Source organism: Mustela nivalis (assembly GCF_964662115.1).
Source record: "Mustela nivalis genome assembly, chromosome: 13".
Taxonomy (NCBI): Eukaryota; Metazoa; Chordata; class Mammalia; order Carnivora; family Mustelidae; genus Mustela; species Mustela nivalis.
This window is the reverse complement of record NC_139032.1, coordinates 81,432,326-81,444,442: the sequence shown is the minus strand read 5'-3', so window position 1 is coordinate 81,444,442 and position 12,117 is coordinate 81,432,326. Positions and strand designations below refer to the sequence as shown.

Sequence of the window (12,117 nt, the reverse complement as noted above, 5' to 3'; positions counted from 1 at the left end):
TTCAGATTGTTTTTAAGAGTCCATAGTCTCTCATGATTCACCTCCCCTGCCAAATTCCCCCAACTCCCTTCTCCTCTCTAACTCCCCATGTCCTCCATGCTATTTGTTATGCTCCACAAATAAGTGAAACCATATGATAATTGACTCTCTCTGCTTGACTTATTTCACTCAGCATAATCTCTTCCAGTCCCGTCCATGTTGCTACAAAAGTTGGGTATTCATCCTTTCTGATGGAGGCATAATACTCCATAGTGTATATGGCCCACATCTTCCTTATCCATTTGTCCATTGAAGAGCATCTTGGTTCTTTCCATAGTTTGGAAAGTGGTCATTGCTGCTATAAACATTGGGGTATAAATGGCCCTTCTTTTCACTACATCTGTATCTTTGGGGTAAATACCCAGGAGTGCAATTGCAGGGTCATAGGGAAATTCTATTTTTAATTTCTTGAGGAATCTCCACACTGTTCTCCAAAGAGGCTGCACCAACCTGCATTCCCACCAACAGTATAAGAGGATTCCCCTTTCTCCACATCCCTTCCAACACATGTTGTTTCCTGTCTTGTTAATTTGGGGCATTCTAACTGTTGTAAGGTGATATCTCAATGTGGTTTTAATTTGAATCTCCCTGAGGGCTAGTGATGATGAATATTTTTTCATGTGTCTGATAGCCATTTGTATGTCTTCATTGGAGAAGTGTTTGTTCACATCTTCTGCCCATTTTTTGATATGTTTGCCTGTTTCATGTGTGTTGAGTTTGAGGAGTTCATTATAGATCTTGGATATCAACCTTTTGTCTGTACTGTCACTTGCAAATATCTTCTCCCATTCCGTGGGTTGCCTCTTTGTTTTCTCGACTGTTTCCTTGGCTGTGCAGAAGATTTTGATTTTGATGAAGTCCCAAAAGTTTATTTTCACTTTTGTTTCCTTTGCCTTTGGAGACATTTCTTGAAAGAAGTTGCTGTGGCTAATATCGAAGAGATTACTGCCTATGTTCTCCTTTAGGATTCTGATGGATTCCTGTCTCACATTGAGGTCTTTTATCCATTTTGAGTTTATCTTTGTGTATGGTGTAAGAGAATGGTTGAGTTTCATTCTTTTACATATAGCTGTCCAGTTTTCCCAGCACCATTTATTGAGGAGACTGTTTTTTTTCCACTGTATATTTTTTCCTGTTTTGTTGAAGATTAATTGACCATAGAGTTGAGGGTCCATATCTGGGCTCTCTACTCTGTTCCACTGGTCTATGTGTCTGTTTTTATGCCAGTACCATGCTGTCTTGATGACCACAGCTTTGTAATAAAGCTTAAAATCAGGTAACGTGATGCCCCCAGTTTTATTTTTGTTTTCCAACATTTCCTTAGCGATTCGGGGTCTCTTCTGATTCCATACAAATTTCGGGATTATTTGCTCCAGCTCTTTGAAGAATACTGGTTTAATTTATTTTTTATTTATTTTCAGCATAACAGTATTCATTGTTTTTGTACCACACCCAGTGCTTCATGTAATCTGTGCCCTCTCTAATACCCACCACCTGGTTCCCCCAACCTCCCACCCCCCCACCACTTAAAACCCCTCATATTGTTTTTCAGAGTCCATAGTCTCTCATGGTTCACCTCCCCTTCCAATTTCCCCCAGCTCCCTTCTCCTAACTCCCCATGTCTACCATGCTATTTGTTATGCTCCACAAAAAGTGAAACCATATAATAATTGACTCTCTCTGCTTGACTTATTTCATGTACATCATGTTTTTGTTGTAGTGTTCAACAATTCATTAGTTGCATATAACTAAGGAATTTAACATTTTGGTGATAAGTCTCCTTCACTCAGACATCAGGGACTTTGAGCCCTTCTAGAACTTCCAAGAAGAACATAGTAAAACTTACTTTCCTTACATAATAATTAACACACTACTTTCTTGTTCTTCAGGAATACAACCTACATGTCCTTTCTTCCCAAACACACACAGATATTCAGCAACAAAATAAATGCCACCTCAGTTGTCTCAGGTACTGGTCTAAGAGCCTAAGATACATTAAAATAGAGTCAATTATCATATGGTTTCACTTACTTGTGGAGCATAAGGAATAACACAGAGGAGATGGGGAGATGAAGAGGAGAAGGAGTTGAGGGAAATTGGAGGGGGAGATGAACCATGAGAGACTGTGGACTCTGAAAAACAATCTGAGGGTTTTGGAGGGGCAGGGAGTGGGAGGTTGGGTGAACCTGGTGGTAGCTATTATGGAGAGCATGTATTGCACGGAGCACTGAGTGTGGTGTATAAACAATGAATTCTGGAACACTGAAAAGAAATTTTAAAAATAAATAAAAATTAAAATAAATAAAAAATTAAAAATAATAAAATTTTTAAAAAATCACCTAATTTAATTCTGACAACAACCCTAAGAGATATTTTGAGAAAACTCATGCTCAAAAAAATATTTTGGCAAAACTCATGCTTAAAAAACAGTCTTAACATCAAAGTTAGTGAAGGAAGATTTGAATCTTAGCTGTCTGACTCCAGAGTGATTGAGCATGGCACAAACTATAATTGTTTATATGAAACACTGTGTCCAGGAGAGGAATAATTAGCTCGGTCTAGTGGCAGAGTACATGAAAGACTTCCCAGAGAAGATGTTGCTTTATCTTAAACTTAACAAATCAGAATTAATCACACACATGAAGTTCTATCTTGTCCTGGTGATCACAGGAAGAAGGAACAGCATGCTCAGGATATTAAACTGGCAGTTTCAACTTAGGTACCAAGATTTGATAGACACAAGATACCAAAGTGAGTTGTAAGATTTAAAATGTAGATGTTTATAGGAAATGCCCAATGCTCAATTTCATAACTCATGAGCCTCTCAACATAGACATGGGTCTAAAAAAATGCTAAGAGCTAAATATGAGAGGTTCTCATAAAGTAGTGGGGGAGTTTTTTTGAGAAAGCTGCACAGTGAACCCCAAATCCTCTCAATGGACAAGGAGATGCTTTCTTCCTCACTTCAAGCTTAGTGGGAGAAACTTCAAAAAACCATTTAGAGAATTTGATATGTATCTTTTACTTTGATGAGAGCAAAAACAATAGGAAAGATGGCATGGGGAGGGCGGGGAGAGGGGGAATTGGAATTAGGGAATAGAACTATGTTTGAGAAATTCCTTCACTGCTTTTCATGGTGGGGCAATAAAAGCAAAAATGTTTCCTATGTGTGGAATCACTATGCTGTACACCTAAAACTAATGTAACATAATGTGTTAACAACATTTCAGTTAAAAAAAAATAGTTTCCTATGGATTATAGGTGGGTTATGTCAGAAAGAGACCTGGTGGGAAGCCATGTTTACTTCTCCCCAATAAGACCATGAGGAAGTCTAGGGAACTCAGAGAGAGAATAAGATATCTATGGGGAATGAACCACCACAAAACCAGGGACTCTGGGGAGAAGCAATCCCAGGAAGAAATATACTTTAGTTATATCCCAGAGGATGTGGGGGAAGGCAATCTGGGAGTCTCTAAGACAGGGAAGTTCTTTTTTTTTTTTTTTTTAAATCCAGACATATTTCATTTAAACCACCCCAAAATCACATGATTTACTAGCCAGTGCCAGTATAAAGCCCCAATGGGGGATAGAAATCTCCAAAGTGCTGTAAAACTGGATCCTGCTGAACTGTTATCAAAGAAGATACTATAGATATTCTGCTTTTCTGTTCTGATGACATTTAGCTCAGCTTCTTTTTACACAATATTAATTGTGTATTAAATTAATTAGGTCAAGGGTATGGGTTTCCCTCTAGAAACTCAACGGCTTCCCCCCCCCCCAAGGTCACAAACCTCCCTCATACTTTGAACAATGCCTTACATATTAGCTGTCAGTCATAAAGTTGTGTGTGTGTAATGATGATAATCTATTTGAGTTTGAAGGACTTTTACTCTGACACCGATACTATAGAACCATTATCAGTCTTGTAGTTTATTTTGTTAAACAGCTCTATCTATCCTTTGAACAAGAGTAAGGGTCAACCCACCTAACACTGAATTATCTGCAGTAAATGGTTCTAGAGGGGATTTGTACACTGGGGTATTCTTACTATTTATGTAAATTCAAGATGTTCCCTTTGACAAGAAATCTGAATCTACCATTCCATAGCCTCTGAACTTTTCCTGATGCCAAATCCCTTTCTCATTGTCTATAAAACAGATTGATTGCCATTTTCAAGGTGATTTTCTCCAGGAAACACTTAAAGTCAAGGACATAAATCATAAAATAAGGCATTAATGACTTTAATCACATTAAAATTAAGACATTGATAGGTCATTTAAAAAGCTAACAAGCTTCCAATAATGGAAGACATTTGCAACATATACAACTGAAAAAGGGTTAATTTCCAGATTATTCCAGACAATGCAATAAATAGAAGAGAAAAAATCAAATAGAAAAGCAGGGAAAATACATAATTATGTATTTCATAAAAGAAATGTTGTACCAATAAGGATAATGATGGCTGCTCTAATGGTCCAATGCGGGTCTTCTAAAGGGTTGATGACATTTCACTATGCAGTAATTTGAGAATCAGGTTCAATTATCTATCAGGGAAGCAATTATTTTTTTCTCAGACAATAGAGGAGAAAGTACAGACATTTCTCTAAAATTTTGGCCAGGAAAGTATAGACATTTTCTTCTTCTGGGGAGAATGTGCCACATAGCAACACTTAGATTACTAGGAAATGTGGCAGCTCTCTCCCACTGAAAACTTCACACTTAAGAAGAAGGTCATGAATTTTTGGTGGATAGCCAGCCATCTCTGTCACAAATGTCCAACAAGTAGGTTAAGATGCTCTACCTCATAAATAGAGAACCTGGAAGTAAAACCACAATGAGATGTCATTTTCTACTCACCAGAGTCACAAAAATTAAGAAATCTCTAAGTACCAAGGGTTCATCAATATTGTTAGTTTTCTACTACTTAAGCCTAGAGATTGTTAAATGAATATTTCTTTTAATATTATTCTCTAAAATGTGATTATGTATGTCACATGTGTAAAACACATACACACATATTCACATGTACAACATATCGTGTACATATACACATAAATTTAAGACATATGTATGCCATATATGCTTTTATGTATGCTACTTCAATATTTTTTAAAGTTTAAATAAAATTTTCAGTAAAATGGGTAAAAATACTATTCCAGATTGAAAAATATTCAAGTGATTTAAAGAACTCGAGATTTGACCTCATACATACAGCATTGTAAGTACCACCTCTACTAAACATTCCTAGTTTGTGTCACTGGGCTACCTACTAAGCGTCTCTTAATATGAATTTCCTCCTTTGTATCGATTACTAGGATTAAATTAAATAATGAATATGGAAATATTTGCCACAGTTATCAATTTATAGCAGTGAAATTTCTTAGTTATATCTGCCTTGAGTAGAGGTAGTTTCTCAAGGACTGAAAGCAAAATGAGAATTTCAGATGAAAAATAGGACACTCTATTTATGAACGTGGGACAGGGATGTGCTTTTTTTAGAATTAATAAATATTTTATTTTTTAAGACAAAAGAAACAATTTAATAATAGTGTTCCTAGAATTATAGTTGTGTTTTTTTTTAAATCAGATATATTTGGATTAAACTAGACTGAAGTGCTGCCTAAGTTCACTTCAGGTCTAGGTTCTTCCTGATGTTCTTCCTTCAAGAAAAGGTGATCGTACAGTTATGTTTTTTCCTTATGACTCTAAAACTAACAAGGAAACTAAATAGAGAAGAAACCTAAGCCCAAGCTAAAACAGAGACTGAAGAACACCACATCAAATTTATTAAAAAGGAGCTATTCAAAGAGGAAACGATGCTCACATTGCATGTGCAGAATGGAACAGGTCTTGTATCTAATTAGTACGGAAAACAGTGTTCAATATGGTGAAAATATTCCTCTTCTGAGTAGGTGTCCCAGAGCTCCTTTCATATCCCGATTCCTCAGACTGTAGATAAAGGGATTTAGCATGGGGGTGACCAGAGTGTACAATACGGCCACAATGACATCCTTGTCATTGGAGTTTTTGGATGAGGGGAAGAAGTACAGTCCAATAATTGCCCCATAGTACAGAGACACAACAGAGAGGTGAGAGCCACAAGTAGACAAAGCTTTGCAGATTCCTTTGGTTGAGGGAACCCTCAGGATAGTGGCCCCAATGCGGCCATAAGAGACCAGGATGCATATGAATGGCAGGGTAATGACCACTCCCCCTACAGTGATGATAACCAGATCATTGACTGTGGTATCTGAGCTGGAGAGCTTAAGCAAGGCAGAAAGGTCACAGAAGAAGTGGGGGAGAGTGTTGTCTCCACAGAAAGAGAGACGAGCCAGGAGGAGGGTATGCAAAAGGGCACTAGCACAAGATAGGACCCAGGACACAATTACTAGCCGGAAACACAGGCTCTGACTCATGATGGCGGTATAGAGGAGGGGGTGACAGATGGCCACGTACCTGTCATAGGCCATTGATGTGAGAAGGAAGCTGTCAAGATCCCCCCAAAATAAGAAGAAATACACCTGGGAAATGCATCCACCATATGAGATGGATTGAGTCTGTGTCTGCATGTTTATGAGCATCTTTGGAGCTGTGACTGATGAGAAAGAGATGTCGGTGAAGGCCAAGTGGCTGAGGAAGAAGTACATGGGAGTGTGGAGGCGAGGGTCCAGCCTGATGAGCAGGATGATGAGCAGGTTCCCCAGCACCGTGGTCATGTATATGATCAGGAAAAGAGTGTAGTATATGCCCTGCTGCTCTGGCTGGATGGGGAGCCCCAGGAGGAGAAACTCAGACACACTGCTCTGATTATCCATCTTCATGCTTTTCTCTTTTGCTGGAAATGGAGGTGGGGAGATGTATATGTGAAAGAATAAGAAATCATTGTGATTGTCACATTATGGAAATATGGTTTTGAATTAACCAGTAAATGAATTTTAACCTGAATAGTTCCTGCTTTTCGCCTCACTAATGGGCTAGTGATGGTCTGACTTCAGGCTATTATATGTCCACCAAGAAACCAACACAGTTTCTTTTGGAGGAAACTTCAACATCCAAATGGTAATCGGACCAGATCAGGCTCAAACTTGAGGATTCCAGTTCATGATAGAAATTTGAGATTAAGAAATTAGGGTGAAGGGAGTTGAGGGAAATTGGAAGGGGAGGTGAACCACGAGAGACTATGGACTCTGAAAAACAATCTGAGGGTTTTGAAGGGATGGTGGGTAGGAGTTTGGGGGAGCCTGGTGGTGGGTATTAGGGAAGGCATGTATTGCATGGAGCACTGGGTGTGGTGCATAAACAATGAATTCTGTTACACTGAAAAGAAATTAAATTAAAAAAAAAAAAGAAATTAGGGTGCAAGTCTAGGTCAGTAGCCAGTTATTGGAAAGGCAAGTAGAGGCTCTCCTACTGGTCTCTTGGCCTTTCTTAACCATCCTCATGCCTCTCATATGTGCTTTGGCTAATATTTTATCTCCATGGATTGGATCAAGACAAGACAACCCTATGGGCTGCTCTGGATCTCCTGATACCAAGATCTGGAGGCTTGGTGGAAACATAACCTCTTCAAGGCAAGGACATTAAGGACAAGAATCTTTGTCAATAACATAGAAGATCTATGACATATCTTATAATATAGCCATTAGTCCATTCTTTAAAAAAATATTCCTTCTTGTTCCTCAACATTTTCTGTCTACCATCTCTTTTGCTAAAGAAATGTTCATGCAGCAATGTCCACAATAGCCAAACTGTGGAAGGAGCTTTCAGCAGATGAATGGGTAAAGAAGATGTGGTCCACTTACACAATGGAATATTACTCAGCCATCAGAATGGGTGAATACCCACTATTTGCATCGACATGGATGGAACTGGATGGGATTAGACTAATTGAAATAAATAAAGCAGAGAAAGACAATTATCATATGGTTTTACTTGTATGTGGAACATAAGCAATAACACAGAAGACCATAAGGGAAGGGAGGGAAATCTAAAGGGGGAGAAATCAGAGAGTGAGATGAACCATGAGAGGCTATGTATGGGAAATGAACTGAGGGTCTCGTAAAGAGAGGCATGAGGGGAGGGGGTAAAAGGGTGATGGGTATTAAGGAGGGTTCGTGTTGTGATATGCACTGGGTGTTACACCTAACTAATAAATCATGAAACACTAAATCAAAAATGAATGATATATACAGTGGCTAACTGAACGTAATAAAAAAAATTAACAAAAAAAATTTTTTTTCATGCAATGTGAAGGGTTAGGAGTCCATTTCTCTTCCAAAGTCTCACCTATTCCCTGAGTTCTAACCAGATCGCTTTTATGCCAGTTCTCAGAATGCCAGGAAATACTTTGGCTTTTCCAATCATATCCTGGATCTGCCAAAGAATAAACTTTTTGTAAGTGTTTGTCCAACAGAGGTTTTTGTAAGTGTTTGTCCAACAGAGGTTACCAAATAACCTTCTTTTTCACAGTTCCTAACCTAGGTTTTAGGCCAGTGATTCTTACCAATTTTTTCTTGTCATGTTCTAGCATGACAAGTGTTCTAGCACTTCTTACCCTTTGCTAACACTGTCATTTCTCCCTCTTATTTCTTCAGGCCAATCTTAGACCTGCCCGTGTGAACATTCACAAAATGAAAGGGGAAGGGAAAATAATGGTTTGTCTACTAAAATAGAACTCACATACTACATAAAGACTTATTCAATTTAAAGTTCTTTTTTTCTGAGAGCTAAGAAAGTGTCTCAATATAGGACCCACATTCATCCTAGGGCTTAACTTAAGTTTACATTATGTACCAATTCTCCCAGTGTGACTGAAATTATCTCAAAAATTTCTACATTCTTCAGTCCACTACATTAAAAGTCCTGTTAATTTAATATGTTACCTGAGATGAAGCACACATTCAGTATAGTAATTACCATGTTAATAATAAATCAGTTTATCACAATGAAAGTGCTAACTTGTTGTCTGCTGGGCATTTTGGTTGTTTCTAACATTTTTCTATTTCCATCAATGTTTTAATAATAACATTGTTCATATGTCATTTTTCACATTATTTTCACATTTCACATACATATCTAAAACAGAAATGGATTTGGAGGACATATATTTTTCACCATTTTTTAATTATTTTGTTCAGTTAGCCAACTATAGTACATCATTAATTTTTTCACCATTTTGATAGATGCCATTGAGTTACAAGAGGCTAAATTGGCGAGGAAGCCTGTTTTCATGGGTTCTTTGAAGGGATCCCTGAATTATAAGAGCTTGCCATGGGGACATTACCAAAATGGACATTCTGTTTAAATATTTGGCAAATAAATAAATAAACAATCTTTAAATATTTGGAGAGGACAGGGCTATGGTATTTGAGGAACAGAGAAAATTCAGGAGCATGGTCAGCATGGGAAAATTAAGAGGTAGGAGAATTATCTAGGAACCAGATTATATAAGTCCTTTTCTGTATAATGGAAAGTTTTGATTCTTTCCTCAGAGCAACAGAACACCCATGGAAAAGTTAAAGTAAGGAAGTGAAAGAAAAATTTAAAATAGTATGCTGGCTATTACATAGAGAACAGATTATGGCAAGGCAGTATTGTCAGCAAAAATTTAACAGGAGGCTATTGGCATAGTTCAGGTACAAAATAACACCTACTTACACCTGAATCATGGCAGAGGAGATGAAGTTAATTGGGATAAAATTTGGAGGAAAAACCAGTAAGACTTAATGGGGAAATAAAGTATAAGCAGGAGGAGGTATGTATTTCACTATCCTCTCAAAATTGGGTAGAGGATCATCAGAGATAAATTATTATACATGGGCTGTCTGTTACACTCTGGTGTGAGGGGGTAGGGCCATGTTGGGGATCAGTAGCACACACTGAACACAAACACACACACACGCAATTGTGCAGCTGAATATAAATTATACTCCTGCTCTGACATTGCCCCTTAATTGGTGAGCACATATACCTTCAGTCAGAAGGTCTGGGAAGGTTCTTTCTTTTCTCTCATAAGACACCGAATACAATGAAGCAGGTGGAGTCTCTGAGGGTCTCAAAGATGCATTGCAATGTGGAGAAGAATTATCAGTTCAAAACCAAATCAAATATATATAGTGATATACACTTGTTCACAATCCCTGAGCAATGGGAATGGGTTATAGCTTTACAAATCACAGAGAGGACCCAGGGAGTATGGGAGGGGGTAACTCCCCACTCCCAGCTCCAAGTTAGAGACAAACAGGATATAATTGCTACATTTCCTTTGATTCCCAGGAGGGAAGAACTGTTGCTAGCAGGGAATAGGAGAGTTCACATTGGAGGAATGATGATAATAAACACAAAGCAGCTACTAGGAACTTGGTGACTCACAAAGCTTTTTGCCTTCTCCGGTTATCTTGGGAAAAATGTAATTCCAAGTCCATAACAAGCCAAACTGGTGCTTGAGTGTATTAATCAAAGTCTCTTGTTTCTGATTTCCATGTTATTCTAAGAACACTGGAAACACTAATACTTTCACTCTCGGAACAAAAGATCAAGGGACTTTGTATCCTATTGCCAAAACTGGACCCTGAGGAATGGAATGCAGTTTCTATAAATCTTGATGTGACCAAAAGCTGTGGAGTCAGCCTTCTCTTGGTGCAAGTTTCTTATAGTATCATAGAATAAATCATTCAAGAAATGGTTTCCATTAACTCTCTTACAAAACTGATTCCAATTGTATTTCACACATCTCTAACCCCGCTTATTTGAAGCCAGATAGGAGGTGAACCATGAGAGACTATGGACTCTGAAAAACAATCTGAGGGTTTTGAAGGGGCGGGGGGTGGGAGGTCAGGGAACCAGGTGGTGAGTATTATAGAGGGCACGGATTGCATGGAGCACTGGGAGTGGTGCAAAAATAATGAATACTGTTATGCTGAAAATAAAAAATAAACTAAAAAAAAAAAGAAAATGAATATCATATGCTTGTTATCTGAGGTGAAGATATGTGAGTAATTTTAAGTGTTATTATTTGTTCTGTTTTGCATTAAAAATCAATCTGTACTTGGGATAGCTATTTGAATGAAGAAGTCTTATTAGACTTCAGAATGGTTTCTAGGTCCTATAGATCATGGTTGATAATATTGCATGGGCACCTCCTTGTTTCCTTATGTGCATGGAGTTAAAAATAAAATCAATGATTCTGCTTCATTCTTCTACATATAGCTGTCCACTTTTCCCAGCACCATTTATTGAAGAGACTGTCTTTTTTCCACTGTATATTTTTTCCTGTTTTGTCGAAGATTAATTGACCATAGAGTTGAGGGTCCATATCTGGGTTCTCTACTCTGTTCCACTGGTCTATGTGTCTGTTTTTATGCCAGTACCATGCTGTCTTGGTGAACACAGCTTTGTAATAAAGCTTAAAATCAGGTAACGTGATGCCCCCGTTTTATTTTTGTTTTTCAACATTTCCTTAGCGATTCGGGGTCTCTTCTGATTCCATACAAATTTCTGTATTATTTGCTCCAGATCTTTGAAGAATACTGGTGGAATTTTGATCAGAATGTCATTAAAAGTATAGATTAAAATACTGGTGGAATTTTGATCAGAATGGCATTAAAAGTGCTGCCTAGAGTATAGATGTCTTTTTTTTTATTGTCATTACTTTTTTTTTTAATTTTTAATTTTTTATAAACATATATTTTTATCCCCAGGGGTACAGGTCTGTGAATCACCAGGTTTACACACTTCACAGCACTCACCAAATCACATACCCTCCCCAATGTCCATAATCCCACCCACTTCTCCCAAACCCCCTCCCCCCAGCAACCCTCAGTTTGTTTTGTGAGATTAAGAGTCACTTATGGTTTGTCTCCCTCCCAATCCCATCTTGTTTCATTTATTCTTCTTCTTCTTTTTTTTTTTTTTAACTTTTTATTTTTTATAAACATATATTTTTATCCCCAGGGGTACAGGTCTGTGAATCACCAGGTTTACACACTTCACAGCACTCACCAAAGCACATACCCTCCCCAATGTCCATAATCCCACCCCCTTCTCCCAAACCCCCTCCCCCCAGCAACCCTCAGTTTG

At 38.0% G+C, this 12,117-nt stretch overlaps 1 protein-coding gene and 1 long non-coding RNA gene across 2 annotated transcripts in view; both read right to left on the bottom strand.

Moving 5' to 3' along the window:
- The window catches only part of LOC309846545, a 762,900-nt gene that overhangs the window by 330,497 nt on the left and 420,286 nt on the right, over window positions 1-12,117 (bottom strand). The gene's annotated exons all lie outside the window — the stretch shown is intronic.
- On the bottom strand, window positions 5,919-6,922 carry LOC309846892 (olfactory receptor 1J21-like; the record flags this gene model as incomplete). Its single annotated transcript, XM_082696522.1, is given in 2 exon segments — window positions 5,919-6,878; window positions 6,881-6,922. Coding segments are annotated over 2 exon segments (1,002 nt in total).